The sequence below is a fragment of the Vespa velutina genome, chromosome 4 (assembly GCF_912470025.1).
Source record: "Vespa velutina chromosome 4, iVesVel2.1, whole genome shotgun sequence".
NCBI lineage: Eukaryota > Metazoa > Arthropoda > Insecta > Hymenoptera > Vespidae > Vespa > Vespa velutina.
The window spans coordinates 1,974,216-1,994,118 of record NC_062191.1 but is presented as its reverse complement, the minus strand read 5'-3'; the positions used below and the strand labels follow the sequence as shown (position 1 = coordinate 1,994,118).

Here is a 19,903-nt window from a genome sequence, read left to right as displayed (position 1 = left end):
AATAATATCATCCAATTGTAAAATTCATATTCGAAATATCAAAAATATTCATTATGATTTAGAAAATTATTAATCGCGTTGCTTGTATGGATTTTATTATTATTATTATTATTATTATTATCATTATTTTTTTTTCTAATTTTTTATACAACGAAAATAAACAAGTATAATGTATAATAACAAAAATAACAAATATAAGATTAGAGAGATCGTGATCTTTTTTTCTTTTTTTCTATGCATATAAAATGATATCCATAAATATATCTATAATTAGAGAATAATTTCTGAAAAGTAAACAAAAGTAAAATTACAAAAATTATCTAAGATATGCAAGCGAGGGCGAAGAGCGAGGATAAGGGTGTTGCAAATAGATTTGATATTCTTTCTTTCGAGCCGAAATCGTTTAACATTAGAAAAAAAAAGAAAAAAAAAAGAATAAAGAAAAGAAAAAAGGAGAACATTATCGTCAATGATATCGTTTCCGAAAGAATGCGCATAACAATTATTCGAATAAATCGATAAAAAGAAATTTCGATAAAAATAAACGAAAATCAAATTAAAATTGATCAGACACGATTAGATATTTCTTTCTCAATCAAGATCATCCAATATCTATACATAAATACAATGAAAAGGAAATATTATCGTTAATGATAGTCGTTTAGAAAGAATCGATTGAAAGAGACAGGACGTCATTCAAGGAAGAAATAGGATGTCTAAAGAGGGGTAAGGAGGAGAAGAAAGAGGAAAAATAGAAGGAGGAGGTAGAGGAGGAGGATAAAGAAATAAATCGCTGATAAACGGCAGAGACAGGCCGGTACTCGTGGATCGTGCAAGCAATTATCGCGATCGACCTTATTCGGTATATTCTATTAAAATACGATCCATACAAAACGTCGTAATCTTAGTCGTAGTCGTAGTCATAGTCGTAGTCGTAGTCTTAGTCGTAGTCGTCGTGCCTCTCCGTGACATTTCGGGTTGTTCGCGCTAGTCACGAGCTATCTGACGTACGTTGATCGTCCAAGAAAAAGTATATAAAGAAGGATAGTAAGAAAGAAAAGAGATAGACCGAGAAAGTAGAAGGAAGGGATGGTTAGGTGAGGGGTAGGTAGGTAGATAGGTAGGTAGATAGGTAGGTAGGTAGGTAGGTAGGTAGGTAGGTAGGTAGGTAGGTAGGTAGGTAGGTAGGTAGGTAGGTAGGTAGGTAGAAAGGTGGGTGGGTGGGTGGCTGAAAGGAAAGGGAAGGAGCAAGGGGAACGGGGGAGGGGGATAAAGAAGATAAAAAGATGAAGGAAACGAACCTCGTTCGATCCTCGTTTTCACGCTGGTGTCTTTTTCGAACCACGATGCCACCACGATGTTGTTTAGTCGATAACGTCGAACTCTATTGTACCATTCCTACTAACGCGTGCTTTTCTCGAAAAAGCTTTCATTTTATCGAGCTTTCAAAGCCGAGGTACGAGCTTCGAACGATGACGACGAGAGTACTCGGCAGTCCTCATTATCGAACTCTTCTCTCACTCTCTCACTCTCATTCTTTCTCTGATTCTCTGTCTTTCTTTCCGAGACCATTTTCTTCCTATTTTCTCTTTGTAATTTTAAAGAAAAGCTTACTTTCGGAGAACTATCATTAGTAATATAACGGGAAAGGATAAAATGAAAGCTCTTATTACTAACACAAATTATATTATATCACGTTCGTTAATTAATTATATTATAATATCTAAAATATTTATTTGTCAGGTTTGTAATATTTTTAATTTTTTTCTTTTTTTTCTTTTTTTTTTTTTTTTTTTTTAATTATCGACGAATAATATATATAAATAGATTGAATATGATTATGAGCTCTTTAAGATTTCATAAATATTATAATTAATGAGCGATTTCAATTGTTATACATTGTGAAAAAGGAAAATATTCGGATAACCGATGTTTTTGATCGTATTATTAATAAGATCATAAAAAAGAAAGAAATAAAGAAATAAAGAAAGAAAGAAAGAAAGACAAAAAAAAAAAGAAAATAGAAAGAAAAAAAATAGCAATCTCCTTTTCTCAACGCCCGCTCCTCCTAACTCTCCATGTGGTTTTTCTTTTTTTTTTCTTTCTTTTTTTTTTTTTTTTTTTTTCTTTCATCCCTAGAATCGAATCTCTTTATATCCGTTCTACGAGAGAGGTATGGTTCGGCAAGTGTAGAGAATAAACCACCCTTTAGCTTAGAATTCACGGGGTGTGAAATGATCGCGATACGCTCATTTGCATCATGGGGTAGGGTGAAAGGGCAGACAGGCAATAGGGAGTGGGTTAAAGTGAGAGGTTGAGGGGGGGGGTTAGACGAACTTTCTCGAGTGTAATCAAAAGAATTGTGTTTTTACTTTCTCTCTCTCTCTCTCCCTCTCTCTCTCTCTCTCTCTCTCTCTCTCTTTGTAGTAAGTATAAAGACAAAAAAAAATTAATAAAGAGAATGAAGAAAAGGGAAGGATATATGTGTTAGTTAAAATAATCTGGGTGGTGTATATATATATATATATATATATATATACTGCTTTGTGGTTAGGCTAATTTTTTCGAGTGAGAAAAAAAGTTGTTTTGCGGGTAGGGTAAAAAAAGAAGCAAAGAGAGAGAGAGATAGAGAGATAGAGAGATAGAGAGAGAGAGAGAGAGAGAGAAAAGAGGAAAGGAAAAAAAAAGAGAAAATGAGAAAAACAGAACTCGTGGGGGTTAGAAAAAGTAATAAGAATGGTGGCTCGTGTCGAAGGGCTCAGTTGGATGCTCCATCGAAAGAAATTACAAGCGATTTAAAGTTTACTCTCTTTATTCGAGAATAAAATTCTGTGTCTTCTCTCTCTCTCTCTCTCTCTCCCTCTCTCTCTGCGTGTGTCTCTCTCTTTCTATTTCTATCTCTCTCCCTTCCTCGTTGATCAATCCGCGTGGAGAATTTGATCATCTCCCAATAGTCATAGATCCTTTTAAAAAAAGTCGAAAGAAATAAGAAAAAAAAAAAAAAAAAAAAAAAAACAGAAAAGAAAGAAAATAAAAGGAAGGAAAAAAAAAATTACAAGAAAACTTGATTGGACACGTGAAGTGTCCAAATGTATAATACTTTGTACCCTACTAACTTCGATCTTCGTGCCATCATCTCGTTGCATCTCGAAGAACTTTTATCGTTAATTATTTATATAGAGATTTGCCATAATACAAATTATTCTGGAAGTCCCTCGTTGTAATTATTTCCATTAATCATTCAAAATGATTTCAATGTGGCTACCCTAATCAACGAGTTAAGATTTAATCAGTAATGGTACGTATATACATACATACATACATACATACATATATATATTTTTTTTTTATCTCTCTCTCTGTCTCTCTCTCTCTCTCTCTCTCTCTCTCTCTGTCTCTCTCTCTCCACCGTTTCTTTTCCTCTCTTTTATTTTTCCTTTATCTTGTTCTTTATTTTTTTTTTCCTCTTACGATACGATGAAATAACATAATGGATCTATTTGTACCATAGAGAGACTTTAATCACGTTCCTTTCGTGTCTTTGGTCTTTTCGTTGTTGCACGAATCCTTCCGTCTATAGTTTAATTATGCACGTTAATCGTCGATCCTCCATTACCTTTTTTCCCTCTTTCGTGAGTATCTTAGATAAAATTAAAAACTAATTTATTCGAGATCGACGTGACCTCGATTAATATTCCCTTTGGGAAATAATAATAATTCTTTTCTTAAGAAGTTGATCGCACACATTTTATTTAATAGTTAACCGTTATATATATATATATATATATATATATATATATATATATATATTATGTACATATATATATATATACATACATACATATTTATATATGTATGTATACCACGTTCACATATAACCTAACGTAGGTAGGTACTCGACACGTTTTATTATACCTAATCTTCCTCTGCTCGTTACACGCTAGTTAGACGCTTTAGAAATATGATTAGTCTTTTGTTACTGACCTGTTGATGGCCAGGACGCGACTGAGGCTGGGAGAGAGCCTGGCCTGCATGGTCTACTTGCACCGCTGAAACTATCACAAGCATTTGGTGTTTTATTCCGTCTAACTTGATTTTTACGGTAATTATTTTTTTTTCTTTTTTACTTTGTTTTTTTTTTTTTTTTTTTTTGTTTTTTGCTTCCCTTTTGCTTTTTTTATTTTTCTTGGTTCTTTTTTTTTCTTTTCTTTTCTTTTCTTTTCTTTTCTTTTCTATTCTCCTTTCTCATTTCCCCTTTACGAGATGGAAATTTGAAATTTTATTCGCGCCTTTGGTCAAGAAAATTTACGTATTTGAAAGCTACTCGATGTATTTTGTTTAAAGAAATAAATAAATAAATGAATAAAATAAAATAAAATAAATAAAAAAACGACGTAGTACGAACAAATAGAGAGAAAGAAGGAATGAAAGCAAGGAGAAAAGAAAAAGATAAGAAAAATGTATGAATGAAAGAAAAAGATGTGGAAAAAAGGAAGGAAGGAAGGAAGGAAGGAAGAAAGAAAGAAAGAAAGAAAGAAAGAAAGAAAGAAAGAAAGAAAGAAAGAAAGAAAGAAAAAGGTCACGCCAGTAATCGTATATCTCGCAAAAGAGATTATGATCGTATTTTATATTCTTCGTTCGTAAAAATAAACGAGACGACAGGCCAAACTCTCTCTCTCTCTCTCTCTCTCTCTCTCTATCTCCCTTTCTCTCTCTCTCTTTCTCTCTCTCTCTCTCTCTTTCTGTCTCACTTCAGAACTCGACGCCTCCAACATCAACTTGTAGAATTCTTTTACAACCATCTACGTATTCTTTTGATCGTTATGGATACAGAAAGTTCTATGATACCTACACACATATATTTATATATATATATATATATGTAAATATGTGTGTCTATATATATATATATATATAACTAGAGTAGTTACTATACTCAATAATATTACGGCTATGCACTCTAGCAAAAATTTGACGACGACGCTGCAGCAACAACTCGAACAACATGCTCTTATTCTCTCTCTCTCTCTCTCTCTCTCTCTCTCTCTCTCTCTCTCTTTTACTCACTTTCCTCGCCTACCTCCTCTGCTCGCTCATAAAAGCGCCATCCTGGCTCGTGCTACAAATTCGTAATTGCCGAGCGAACTTACCGGAGAGGAAGGCTTGCTTGCTTGCTCTCTCTCTCTTTCTCTCTCTCTCTCTCTCTCTCTCTCTCTCTCTCTCTCTCTCTCTCTTGTGTTGCTGCAACGTTGTCACGTTTATGATTACTTCCACGTAAACTGGATTTCCTTTGTGAACAAAATTTATTGCAATTTTGAGATTTTCAAAAGAAAAGAAAAATTAAAAAAAAATATATATATATATATGTGTGTGTGTATGTGTGTATATGATGTATATCATAAATAACGCATTCGATCGTTTTCAGTCCTTGATATTCCTATTAAAAAAAAAAAAAATTCCATTTTAATTCTATTCTAATATATTCCCTTCTCCGAAACCTTTACTTTCATCCCGATCGTCGATCTTCTCAACCCCGTACGTCCTATTTTCGATTTTCTTTATTTTCGCATAATACGATCTCCTTAAAGTTCAAACGAATGGACTTCGTTCGTTTGATTATTTTTATTCAAATGGATATATATATATGACTATAATCTAAATATCGTCCTACGTGAGATTAATAATCATTAGATGGCCGACTGAGAAGATATATTTCTTGGAATATTTTTCATCTCTATTTCGAACGTGAAAAGGGAAAGAAAGAATGGAAGAAAGAAAAAGAAAACAGAAAGAAGAAAGAAAAAGAAAAAATCGTCGTCGAATGATCGAGATCAAGATCCAAGAAGATCTATAAAAGTTTAGAGAATTCGAATGAGAAAGGACTATGATTGCTTATGACACGTCCTGCTTTTTTTTCCACACAGTTTATTATTAATGCAACAAAGTTATTGGTTTTGATCGTCTATTGAGAAGTAGATGGGTGAAAGGGGATGGAGCGGTCGGGGGAGGTGGCAGGGACGGGGGCGGGGGCGGGGGACGTCTAACGCAGTTCTATTATTTTTTATATTTTTTCCGTCATTTTTACGTTTCCTTTTTTTTTCTTTCTTTCTTTTTGTTTGGTCTTCTATTCTTCTCTCTCTCTCACTCGTTCTCCCCTATACGGTCGGTATCCTCGGATAACCTTTGACCTTGCGAAAAAGAAGAAAGAAAAAGAACGTAAAAGGAAGTAATAAGAAAGAGAGAAAAGATAGGACGGTTTCGTTCGAATGGCAACGCAGCAGTTAAGTGTCAGTATACAACGTCGTAAGGTATAATTAAGACTTGGCACGAAGAGAAGACCCGCGTACGAATGGCGGCGTTCTTCTCCTTGCACCGCGGCTTTAATAAAGTGCATTCACGTTCGTAAGCACCAATCATCGTAGCGTCTCATTCGTACGGTAGCGCTAGAGCGCCTATACGCGTCTCTTTTCATTTTTCTTTGTCTCTTTAAAACTTCACTTCCACTAACATTTACCAAGTGATTATCATTAATTCGACGAATATCTTCGAGATCGCATTTTCAACTTTTTGTTCGTTTTTCTTTTTTTCTTTTTTTTTTTTTTTTTTTTTTTTTTTTTTTTTTTTTTTTTTTTTTTTTTTTTTTTTTTTTTTTTTTTTTTTGCAATTGAAACAAAAAAACAGAAAAGAAAAGGAAAAAACTTTCTCCCTTAATTTAATTCTCCGCAAACATACGGATAGTTTCATAGAACGTTCATAGAAAGTTTTTCAAAGAGCGTGCGTGCATTTTCTTCTCTTTCTTTCTTCCTCCCCCCCCCTCCTCCCCTTGTTTTTCTTGCGTGTTTTCTTTCTCTTTCTCTTAAATTTCGCCGCAATTTTTTTTTCTTCTTCTTCTTTTTCTTCTACTTCTTCTTTTTCTGATTGACGTCGACGTTATTAAAAAAAAAAAAAAAAGAAGAAAAGCGAAGAAAAAGAAAGACAAAAAGAAAAAAGAGAAGAACTTGCTCGTCCAAATGGCGGAGTTGACGGGGGGCGGGGCGTTCGGAGCGGGGGGAAAAAAGATCTCAACGAAATTATTCATTCATAAAGTTAAATTATTTCTAAAAGAAACAATTTTTACGTGGGATGATCAATTAGAACGAGATTTTACGAGTGAAGGATTATTAATGTGAGAAGGATTGATCGCCTGTCGTCGCATTGAAATCTCTCGTGGTTTAAAGAAAATTCGTTGATATCAAAGTGGGACGTTCGCAGTCTCCGTGAATAGAATAAAAATCTAACCCGTTGAATTCTGATCCTGGAGTTGCAGGAGAAACTACCCTACCCTACTCAACCTCCTCCTCCTCCGCCTCCTCCTCCTCCTCCACCTCTTTCTTCTTCTCCTTTTCCTCCTCCTCTTTCTACTTCTCGTCCACCTCATTCTACATCTCCTCGAACCCTCACACGTTTTGTGGTCGAGAGAGGCGAAGCTGGACTTTTCGAACACAGTCTCGTGCGTATTACCACGTTCCTTCTCTCATACAAACGTATCTACGTAATATATATATATATACATACATATATATATATATATATAAATATAGGTAGGTATATGTAAGTACGTGCACGCCTCTCCTCGATACGTGTGTATCTCGCGTTGGCAGCGAGTACGGTAGCGATACGTTTCTCCGACAAATAAATAAAACGAAACCGTAAGCGAGGGAATAAAATGTGATTTACAACGGTGGAAAGACAATGGCCGAGGCTCCGCACGATAATGTATGCGGATGGCGCGGACTGGTACCCGGGGATACTGACTTCTGATTGGTCGTGCCCCGACGCCAGCGCTACAACGGAAAGCGATAAATAACTGCGAGCAGATAAAACCTTTCTTTCTGCCTTGGCTTTAGCCTGGCCACTCTCTCGCATTGGGCTTAGCACTCCGGGCTTCGAGGCCTCTCTTTCTCTCATTCCATCTCTCTTTCTTTATTTCTTGGTCTCCCTTCTTTATCCGTCTCTTCGTCTCTCTCTCTCTCTCTCTCTTTTTCTATCTTTCTCTCTTTTTGTCTATCTTATTCTCTCCTTTCTTTCCTTCATTCCACTTCGCGTCGTTGTTGTCTCTCCTGGCCGCTTCTCCCGAACGATTTCGAATCGTAAGGGCCGGTTCGCACGAATCACGACAGCCGCCACCGCGTGATATCTCCACCTCCTCCTCCTCCATCTCCTTCTCCTTCTCTTTCCTCCTCCACCAGTACCTCCTTCCATTCCTCATCCTTCGTCGTTCTCGATCAACCAACATCCCCCTTCGTAGATCGCTTATTTTTCCTTACTATTCTTCTCTTTTCTTCCTCTGCTCCTCGATTCTCTTTCCTTCCTTCCTTCTTCTTCTTCTTCTACATATATATATTTTTTTTTTCTTCACTTCAGAAGGAAGAAAGTGGAAGGCGACGACGGCTTTGGATTTGTGATCCCTTCGCCAGGAAAATAAGACGAGCGTACCTCCGTCCTCTCAACTTTCCACGACTCGGATAGAGCTTATTGAGAATTTTATGTAACTATGTATTACATTAGTATATATATATATATATATATGTGTGTGTGTGCGTGTGTGTCTGTATAAGTAAGTATATGGATGTATGTACGCGTGAGCGAGATAGAACGTGCCAGGGGTGGAATGTAAATTTTTCCTCAAATTTTTCGTCATCGTACGGGGTCGCGCAAAAGGTCGTGGAAACAATGGAGGGTGATCGAGTATAGAATGAGAAGGAAAGAGATAGAGAGAGAAAGAGAGAGATAGAATATGAAAGAAGAAGCGATCGATCGATTCGAAAGTCCTCGTTGCTCTTCGAGGGGATTTAAAGCAATGAAGGGAGGGGAGGGGGACAAGAAGAGAAGGAAAAAAGAAAAAGAGAAAAAAGAAAAGGAAAAATGAAGAAAAAAAGAAAGAAAGAAAGGAAAAAAGAAAATATAGACGGACGAAAATGTTGGAAGAGGAAAGAAGAGCAATGGGTCGCCTTTAGCGAAATATGATATTTTTCCCGTCGGCAATGTGGGTATGAGGAGGGGGGGGGGAGAAGGTGGTTGGGGTGGAATTGGAGGGAGCTCTCGTTAAAAAATACCCAATAAAAAGTCCCTTCTATCGGCCAAAAAAGAGAGAAGAGCTTCCAATTTCCAATGGCTCCTTGGATTTTTGCGAAGGGCGTTAAAAAGGAAACTCGTTATGAAGGACACGGATCGACGAATTTTTTAATCGAATCTCTACCTTCACTCTCCTTTATCCCTTTGTCAAAGTGAAAAAAAAGCAATCTTTCTTAACGGGTCGAGGGTGGGTGGATTGCGTGGGATGGAGAGGGGGTTGGAGGAGGAAGATAAAAAAAAAAAATGAATTTTTCTTCTCCTTTGGCGGATTTCCGTGTTAAGAAAATAAATATAGCTCGGCTGTCACATTGGAATAGAGTTTTACGACGGAGACAATCATCCATTTGCCGTTTTCAATTTAGATACCTTGGAACATGGTGGCACCTGTTTGCATGACGGTGTCAAAGTCACGGAAGAAAAATTAAGAGAGAGAGAGAGATAGACAGATAGATAGATAGATAGATAGATAGAGTTAAAGAGAGACCGTAAATTGTCGATCGTATATTTCCAATGAATTTTGATTAGAGCTAAAGCAATGTATATAAAATATACATCAAGTTCTATTCGTTGAAAACTATCAGAACGTAAATTTCTTCATTTCTCTCTCTCTCTCTCTCTCTCTCTTTGTCTCTGTTCTTTCGATGTCCAATTCTCTCTTTCTCTCTCTCTTGAAATTTTTTTGGCAAAGTCAAACGTGAAAGCTCTTTACCCGATACGAGTTAATTAAAAATCGGGATTTATCGAAGACCATGGAGGCGAATGGGAGAGAAGGGAGATTCGATGTTTAAAAGGTGAAGTTCGTAAAAGAAGAAAAAAAAAGAAAAAAAAAAAAAAGAAAAAAGAAAAAAAAATTCAAAGATAAAAAAGGGCTAGTAGGGATCAGAGAGCGTTCGAAGTATTTTCTACAAACGAGCCGGACCAACGAAACGGACACGCAGTATTGGGTTTTTACGATTAACACAGTAAGAGAGCAAGAGATAGTTAGATAGATAGATGGACGAATAGATAGATAGATAGATAGATAGATAGATAAATCGATATAGGAATATAAGAGGTATAGATATGCAATTATTTAAAACAGCAATCACGGAAATGAAAGAGTGGATTGGATAGGGCCTACCTTCTGCTTCAGGGACGCAGAATATTCGGGGTGACTTTCCCAGGCGGAAAAACTCTCTAAAGGCTTTTCTTCCAGACCGGCGAACAGCAATGCAGGAGAGCAAAAATCAAACGCGATTCGCGAAAGAGCTCGTACACTCTAACGTAACTACGGATAAACGTATATACATGTTTATATATCTACCTACGTGTATATATATATGTATACACTTTTTATATATATATATATATAACACGTGTATATAATATACACACAGAGAGATAGACACACAGGCACATACACACATATAAACGTAGGCGTAATCCTTGAAGCTTTATTCGTCCGTATTTTTGTTGGTACTTCGTACGTAGTACGTAGGAAACTGTTTACTCTCCGTCTTAAATATAAATCTTGTTTAGCTTCGGCTCGAAATGTTCCGGCGTTAACGAAGCCATTGTTTGCGTGCTCGCGAGCGCGAACTACGCGGAGAGGAAAAAAGAAAAAAGAAAAAAGGAAAAAGAAAAAGAAAAAAAAAAAAGGGAGACGCTGATATGGGGGGTGGGTAGAGGTGGAGGGGTAGTGGCAAAGGTAAGTGAAGAATTGAAAATTAGATGAGTGAAAATCAATGATTCTTCTTTCTTTTTCTTCTTTTTTTTTTCTTTTTCTTTTTTTTCTTTCCTTTTTTTGTTCATGGATAAATGACAGCCAGGGGGAAGGGAAATCGTTCGGATAAATATAACTTTTAAATTCGATAGTCTTGTATATATATATATATATTTAGGTAAGATGGATACTTTTACGTATATATTTAAGTATCTACTTCCTAAATTTTGAATTGGTATGAAAAATTCTTATCGTTATTACGACGTTATCTTATTTCTTGGTATTTCATCGTGGTAAGTTCAAGCGAGCGTCTCCTCTCTCTCTCTCTCTCTCTCTCTCTCTCTCTCTACCTATCTCTTTCTTTCTGTCTCTCTCTCTCTCTCTCTCTCTCTTTCTCTTTCTCACTTAACGTTGGTTCAGACTAATCTTATCGTCGCTACTATTTTATACTAGTGTTGCTATTGCCAGATAGTTCTACCAACGTGCTACCAAGCAGATAGTTCTTTACGTATTGAATGGTAACGATCGTAAATATCATGACTATAATAAATTAACGATCGGCGAAGACAACTTCTCTCGATCGAAATCTAATGCTAAGGAAAGTTCGAACGTTTGCTCGTAAATCAGTCCTCGAAGTCCTTTATGAAAGAAAAGAAAGGTGAAAGAAATTAACTGGCTGTTACTGTTCTGTGTGAGAACAACTTTGTGTTTGGTGTTTACGACGACTTACGATTCTGTGTCCGCGCATTTTGTTACGATATCGCGTAGGATAATAATATTGATGGTAGGATAGAAAGAAAAAAGAACAAAAAAGAAAAGAAACAACAACGAAAAAAATAGAAAAAGGAACAATGAAAACGAACGGAAAGAGAAGAAACGGAGAGAAAAACAATACGAACGAGAAGAAATTTTTGGTTTCTTTGAACAAAAAAAAAAGAAAAAAAAAGAAAAAAAGAAAAGAAAAGCAAAAAAGAAAAGAAAGGAAAAATTAAGAAACCCAACAACGACGACGACATGTATTCATCTCTAACGATCGCACACCCTTTTTTTACTTCGATACCTTTCCGTTATAACCATGTGGAAAGGGGAAATTGATTTGTGTGTATAGAAAGTGAAAAGAGAGAGAGAGAGAGAGAGAGAGAGAAAGAGAGTGAGAGAGAATGAGAGAGTTACGTAGAATAGGTATCTTACCTATGAACGAATGGGATCGATTAGGATGGATTTCGTCAAGGGGCGGTGATACGACGATGATCCTTGGAAACGATTGAAAGCAAAAAAGGACGAAAAAAAAAATAAAATAAAAAAGGGAGAGAGAGAGAAAGAGAGAGAGAGAGAGAGAGAGAGAGAGAACAAGGGGAGGGCGAAGAATAAGTCAAATTAGATCTATCGTATACGAAGCAATGATACCAACCTAATTTTAAACGAACGAAAGATTTCAATACGTCGATTCGATCCCTCGTTTGTTATTGCCACTTTGTATGTGTCAACGTGACATCGACTTTTTTCCTTTTGCTTCAGAAAAAAAAAAAAAAAAAAAAATAAAAGAAAAGAAAAGAAAAAGCAAAAAAAAAAAAAAGAAAGAAACAAAAAGAGAAAGAACGAGTCGTCTCCTAATCCCCGTCGAATGGTTCGATATCAGATTTTCTTCCTCTTCTTCTCGTACACGTGTAAGAAACAGAGGGAAAAAAAATGAAAAATAAAAAAGAAACAAACAAAAACAAAAAGAAAAGAAAAAAGAAAAAGGAGAGGAAAAAACACGAAGGAAGAAAAAAAAATCCGTGCGAGGTTTCATCATATTCACGCAAAACAAACAAATATCGTTGAGGCGATACTAACGATGGGACGAGTAGGGGTGAGAGGTGAGGATGGTGATAAGGTGTGAGGTGGGGGAGAGAGAGTGAGAGAGTGAGAGAGAGAGAGAGAGAGAGAGAGAGAGAGAGAGAGAGAGAGGGAGATTTGCTTCTAGATTTACGTTGGACGACGGTCAATCTCATGACGGCCATATTGCTCTCCGCAGAAATGATATTAACTTTATTGTCGGAAGTATGATCGATGACTATACGAGAGACGTTAGGTTAGCACGATTATACAGATTACGTTTGGGGATCTTTCTATATTTGCTCCCACGCGCGCGCGCGCGCGCGGAAACACACACCCTCTGAACACTTTGAAAAGACCACCCTGAAAATTCGACTTTTGTTATTATCGGTTATCTCTATAGATCCCTCTCTTTTTTTCTCTCTCTCTCTCTTTCTCTCTCTCTCTTCAACATCCACCTCCTCTCTCCTATTCCGCCCTCTCCATCATCCTACAAGCCACTCCAACCCCTCTTGAAAATTCTACGCACTTCACTCTCGCCTTTTGTGTTTACCGTCCAACGACGAAGATCACTTTTCATTGGTGCTTCGTTACGTTACTACTACCATAGCTAAAATCCTAATGATCGATCGGCCATCCTTCGATAATGGGATTTCGTTTTATAATACGAAGAATCGGTGTCATCGATCGTTTCATACTTCTCTCTCTCTCTCTCTCCCTTTATTTCTCTTTATTTCACTTTCTCATTCTCTCTCTCTCACTCTCTTTCTTTTTTTGTTAAATAAATCGAATCGTTGAAGAATACATCATACACAGATAGATATTATGCGATTAACTTTATATATATATATATATATATATATATATATATATATATATATATATATTTATGTATGTATGTATGTATGTATATATATGTATAAGTAAATGTATTAAATCCATCAATCGTGATATAGCCTTCGTTCTAAAATATTTCCTCAAAAGATCAAATTTTCTCATTTTATCCTGTCCCTTTATCAACGTCGTTAACCAACCACACGATGACGAACGCGAGGGTTGGCTTTCGCGACAAAGGTATATTTTTGTTCTTTTCTTTCTCTTCTTCTTTCTCTCTCTCTCTCTCTCTCTCTCTCTCTCACTCTCTTTTTCTTCTTTTCCTTTCTTTAAAAGAAGGGCAGCCTATCGGAAGTTTAATATTCCGTAGGAAGAACGTCTTAGCCCTTCTCTCGAAGGGCTCTCTCCCTTATTCTACAACGTCTGGCTTCGAATTTTAATAACTTTGGGAATGCTCAGAATCCAATAATGTTCTCCGACGTCTCGTACGTATACCAACATACATAGACAAGCGTGTTAGAGAGAAAGAGAGAAAGAAAGAGAGAGAGAGAGAGAGAGAGAGATATAGAGTCCACTCTCGCTACGTTACATACGACCTCGCGGGACTCCTTAGACGAGTTCTCCTCCTCCTACTTCTCCTCCTCCTCCTCCTTCTCTCCTTTTTCCATCTCTTTCTCGAAATCTCATATCCCGAAATGACGACGCGAATTCGAACCCCTCCGCACCGCGTGGGATGGCACTCTGGCACAACCCCCACTGGGATATTCTTACTTCTATCCTGGAATATCATAAGGCTGGGGAGGGGAGAGATCGGGGGCAAGAGGGAGAAAAAGGGCGCGATAAGATCACGAATGAATTTCCCTCTGATATCTTCGTTTGTCTCTAACCTTCGTCAAGGAATGGCGAACGTTTATCGATATCGTGAATAAGCTCCTTTCATTTTTGATCCTGATCGTAGAATTCAATTGGGTATTTTTTTCTCGGCAATATCTTAAAAGAATAAAAAAGAAAAAAGGGGAAGAAGAAAAAGGAAAAGAAGAAGAAAATATGCGCATGAGCGCGAACTTATATGAGAAATAAATAAATAAATAAATTATTATTATTATTATTATTATTATTATTATTATTATTATTATTATTATTATTATTATTATTCTTATCATCATTATTATTATTATTATAACAAACGGCGAATCGGAATGTATTATTTCGTTAATTTCGATTCAGTGATTTGAATGGTAATAATTAGGAAAAAAAAAGAAAAAAATAAGAAAAAAGAAAACAAGAAGAGATAAAAAGAAAATGCACACGCCATGTACATACATATAAGAGATAATAGATATTATTATTTTGACGATCAATCACGGATGAATCGTACTATAGTTAATTTCGACAAAATTACTTAATCGACTTAATTTACTTTAATTTGAAGAGTATCTCGTGAAAACATCCGGATAATCGTTGTCGAAGATACATATTTATAAGTACAAACGTACGTATGTATATATATATATATATATAAAGTGATACGATACAACGACGACGACGACTACGACGACTACGACGACGACGACGTTGTTGGTGCCTTCAAACGGGAATAGAAAATTGAGATCGACGTAGAAAAAAGTATAAGAAGAAGCTTTTTAGATCGAACTTGAGGGCGGTGAACTAAAGAGGAGATGGGCGGAAGGGTAAATGGGTGAGTGGGGGGTTAAGGGTGATTCGGTATACGACTGGGCTTTGAGATAGATAGAAAGAGAGAGAGAGAGAGAGAGAGAGCAAACTCGAAGGAATAAGGTAAGGATAATCGAAGCGATCGAACGACGCAGCTCTTGGAAAGAAGACGAGGGCGTTGGGCCGCGAAATGAATTCCACCCTTCGTTCGAACGTAGGGTGGGAAAAGAGAGGGAGAGAGAGAGAGAGAGACAGAGAAAGATAGATAGCTAGATAGATAGATAGATAGAGAGAGAGAGAGAGAGAGTATAAAAAAGGGAGACGGACGTGCGCACTAACACATACTATTTCGTTTATACGAAACGACGTTGTGTAAGAAGGTAGAGGGTGGCTAAGACGAAGAGAAGTAGATATAAGGGAGAGAGTGGGGGATTGCTGCTCGAAGAATGATAACGCCGCGTTAGAACGAAGATTTGTGAATACATTAGAGAAAATACTACTGGGGTTGGGTGGTGCCGGTACTGTGTTGATATCCCTTAGGACGTAGAAACGCCCAGGAAGGAAGGAAATAGGGAAGGAGAACTTTTCTCTTTTTCTCTTCTCCGTAGGAGAATATTTATCTTCTAGCGATCTCTTAGAGAAAGAAAAAGAAAGAGAGAGAGAGAGGGTGAGGAGGGGTAAAAGGGATGTCCGACACCAAACTCGAAAAAGTCAAGGAACAAAACTCCTTCGAAAGCTTTTTTTCCATATATATTTTCCAAATATATACACACACACGCACACATATTTGTATTTATATGTATATACGTATTTTATAATGCAAAAAGAGATATAGGCCTTACAAAGGTGAAGACAATCTCTCCTTTTTTTTCTAATTTTTTCTTTCGTTTCTTTCTTCCTTCCTTTTTTTATCTTAATTTTCTTTTTTTCATCCTTTTAACATCCACCACCACCACCACCACCACCACTACCACCATCTTTTCTCCTTCTTCTCCTTGTTGCTCTCCTGGCGAGAGACCGATGGCGGTTTATATTACGTGGATTCATATTACCACCAATTAAACTCCTATACTATCTTGGGTCCATGGTGTTCATACGTTATACCGGTAGATACAAGACGTTTCGTCGGGTACCTGGTACACAGATTCTTTCCACAACGTTCTCTCCTTGCATTGATATTATAACGGGTGATCTTTACCGAAACTATGTATCGATTTATCGAATAAGAAAGAATGAACGATAAAGGAACGAAGAAGATATAAGAAAAAGTGAAAGAAATAAATGAAAAGAAATATATGGAATGAACTGACTTCTTAGTTTTATCGTCTCGTTTACGTGACTACGTTAAAAGAACGTTAAAAGCCGATGCGAATATGTAAGATGAATTTTAACGTACAGCGAGCTTCGAATTATGCGAGCTCGCCGAGCTCCGCTGATAGCAGATAAGACGCGTGGAATGTAAACTACTTCGAATCGAGAGATCGAAAACGTTCGGTCCAGAATGGAAGGTTATTCACGTTCCTTTTCTCTTTTATCTTTTTTCCATTTACTCCCACAAACGCCTCCGACTCGTCTACGTTCCTAACAGTAATAAGATGGAAGGAGTAAGAGAGATAGAGAAAGAGACAGAGAGAGAGAGAGAGAGAGAGAGATGAATGTAGAGATAGATAGATAGATACAAAGAGAAAGAGAAAAAGAGACAGAGAGAGAGAGAGAGAGAGAGAGAGAGAAAGAGATGGATGATCGCGAGCTTTCATTCGCGGGACCACAGGATCGATCGATCCTCACCTCTCGATCGCAACTCTCCATGACTTTTACCTCTAATTGCGGAGTCACCTCGCCCAGAGACTTTTCGCAAGCAAAAGGATCTTTGCCACACGCAAAGGTCACCATACTCAAAGAATAGTTATCCTCATCATAGACTTAAGTGAATTTCATAGATATTAGTATTTGGCATCTCTCTCTCTCTCTCTCTCTCTCTTTCTCTCTCTTTCTCTCTCTATCTCCGTTTAAACGAGTTAGAACGAGGATTATAGTTGGAATAGTAAACGACTTTAAATAGAATATTGTTAATTTTACGATACGATACGATAGTAAAGAGATAAAGTAAAGAAGAAGAAGAAGAAGAAGAAGAAGAAAAAGATGAGGGGAAAAAAAATTGAAAAAGAAAAAAAAAACGAAAAGGAAAATGCCGTCGGGAATGGGAATAAATTCTATTTGGTATTTCGTTAGGAGTCACCCGGTATGCATAGGATCCGTGGATACCACCGCCAGAGAGAGAGGAGACATTAATATTAAGCGTCCCCAGTCGACCGGCAGAAAGATCGCCGATAAGATTTTTATAGTGCGGCCGGGTGGCAGCGCGTTCTCGTGCATTGCCAAATCACGCGTTCTCCACCTTGTCGCGCGAAGCTCCGTTAAACTACATACGATTTTCTATATCGGTTCTTTATTACTAACTTCTAATCTCTTTAACTTTCTTTCTTTCTTTCTTTCTATCGTACGAGGAATAAAAGAAAGAAAGAATGAAAAAAAAAAAAAGAAAGAAGAAGAAGAAGAAAAAGAAGAAGAAATCAAAGGAAAGTAGTCAAGTTGCGTTATCTACTTTAAAATCTTTCTGTCGTTTAAAACTATAATAATACGACGAGTCAATAACTTAGATCTAAGGAAATTATCGAAAGATCGAAAAGCGCGCAGAGAATGGAAATATGAAGCGTGAATTTTTTTTTACTTTTTCTTATTTTTTTTTTTTTTCTCTATTTAAAACGATCTAATTATATCTCTCATTGACGATATAGTTTCAGAAAAATTTTATAAATTTGAACGAAATGACATAGAATAATTTCGTTAAATCTCATTGTGAATTTCTCTCTTTGTCTCTCTCTCTCTCTCTCTCTCTCTCTCTTTCTCCGTCTCTCTGTCCCTATTTTTAGTTTTAGACGCGTACATCGTCATGCTCTTAACGATCTAGTTCCGTTTGTATTTCCATAAAAATCGATGACTTGACCGGTTAGAACATTTCGCAGTGTTCCCTATTATTTGTATGTGTGTATATGTGTGTGTGTGTGTGTCTGTGTGTGAGTGCGTGCTTTTTTTTCTTCTTTCTTCTTCCCCCGATGAGAGAAGAAGAAATATGCCGAGAGGTTTGAGAAGAAGGTGGGTCGTGGGTTGGGGTGGGATGGGACGGATTCAGCGGACAATGCAAGAATTCTCTCTCTCTCTCTCTCTCTCTCTCTCTCTGTCTCTTTCTCTTTCTACAGAGGCCTGGAGCTCTCCTCCTCCTCCTCCTTCTTTTTCTTTTCCTCCTCCTCTACCTCCTCCCTTAAGGATCGAAAGTTCACTGGCATTGGGATTATCGTGAGGGGCCAACGATACGTGCGAATCACGTCGCGAGTCACGGCCCCCTTTCGTGACCGAGCCTCGTGAATGCCGATGCCCGTAATCGTGTATACATACGTATACATATATGTAAGATATCTATGTAAAGTATGTACGTATGTATGTATGTATGTATACGTAGATACGTACGTATGTATGTACATACGTACGTACGTACGTACGTACGTACGTAAATAAGTACGTATGTATGTATAAGTACGTATAGATCGCCAAAGGAAAAGAAGAAAGAAGGAGGAGGAGGAGGAGGAGGAGGGGGAGGGCAGGAGAAGAAGAATCGATTCTCGAAGATCGAAGAGTCTGCACAAAGACGCCCGGTAGCGATTCTTATTCTTATTGATTAGCTTGCCGTTATGTTTTCCTCTGTGATCCTCCGACGTAATCTCTTGCGGGGAAAAAAAAGGAAAGAAAAGACAAAAAAAAAAAAAAGAAAAAAGAGGAAACGAAGGAGAAAAAGGAGCGACGCTCCTTAGAAAGTACTTTTCTTTTTTTTTTTTTTCCTTTTTTTCTTTTCTATAACGAGGACGATGATGATTTCGTCGGGATGATAATTAAAAAGTATGATTCTGAAGTGTACGAAAGAATATTTGTGAGATTTTCTTTCTCTTTTTCTATATCTCTTCATTTTGTTTTCTCTTTTTTTTTTTTTTTTTTTTATTATTATTATTATTATTATTATCCCTTCACGTAAATTCAATGAAGCCAATAAGTCTCTGTAATTTAACAATGAACGGGTTAATAATAAGATTAATAATATACATATATACACACAAGCATTATATAAAATTTTATATATATATATATATATATATATATATATATATGTATGTATGTATGTATGTATGTATGCGTGTGTAAGAGTATAAGATATTCTTCACAAGGAATATTATCCCCCAAAGTGCATTTCCAAGAAAGTTCTCCTTGGTCCCTTTCGAGAATAAGAGTAACTTCTTGGAATCTTCCGGCCATATTCCCTTTCTTGATAAGTAGAGCCTAGTTTCTCAGTTTCGCGGCGAGATTCATCGTGAAAGAAGTGTCCTACGTGGCGAGTAACTTTTAATTCGTCCGGTAACTTTCTGCGAGACGGCTAAACTCGACACGCGAAAGATGATGGGCACGGCGTTGGCGTCGACTGTACGACGGTGTACGGCTTGTTTAGCTTTTTGGGAGGAGGGTTGGTTGATGGGTGAGGCCGGGAGAGAGAAGCAGGGATCCTCGGTGAGATAAATAAGATAATGGAGAACGAAACAAAAAAAAAAAAAAGAAAAAAGAGAGAGAGAGAGAGAGAGAAGACAAGTGATGACCTCTCTTCTAGAAAACGGGCGATAATTTTTAATCAGCACGTCGTACCTTAACGTTGAAACT

General features: G+C 37.0%; 1 protein-coding gene and 1 long non-coding RNA gene across 29 annotated transcripts in view; one reads left to right on the top strand and one right to left on the bottom strand.

The window, feature by feature from the left end:
* LOC124948700 (zinc finger homeobox protein 3) overlaps positions 1–19,903 on the bottom strand; it is a 402,750-nt gene that overhangs the window by 30,026 nt on the left and 352,821 nt on the right. For 2 of the 28 annotated variants that reach the window (XM_047492703.1, XM_047492704.1), the window contains exon 6: positions 3,985–4,055. The exons of 25 other annotated variants lie outside the window; for them this stretch is intronic. In XM_047492703.1, coding sequence (XP_047348659.1) covers positions 3,985–4,055 — 71 coding nt within the window. The remainder of the gene's footprint in view (positions 1–3,984; positions 4,056–19,903) is intronic. One more of the 28 variants, XM_047492706.1, reaches the window with a different exon arrangement.
* Positions 1–19,903, top strand: part of LOC124948702 — a 34,346-nt gene that overhangs the window by 11,886 nt on the left and 2,557 nt on the right. The window contains exon 3 of the long non-coding RNA XR_007100805.1: positions 8,404–8,527. This is a non-coding gene — a long non-coding RNA (uncharacterized LOC124948702). The remainder of the gene's footprint in view (positions 1–8,403; positions 8,528–19,903) is intronic.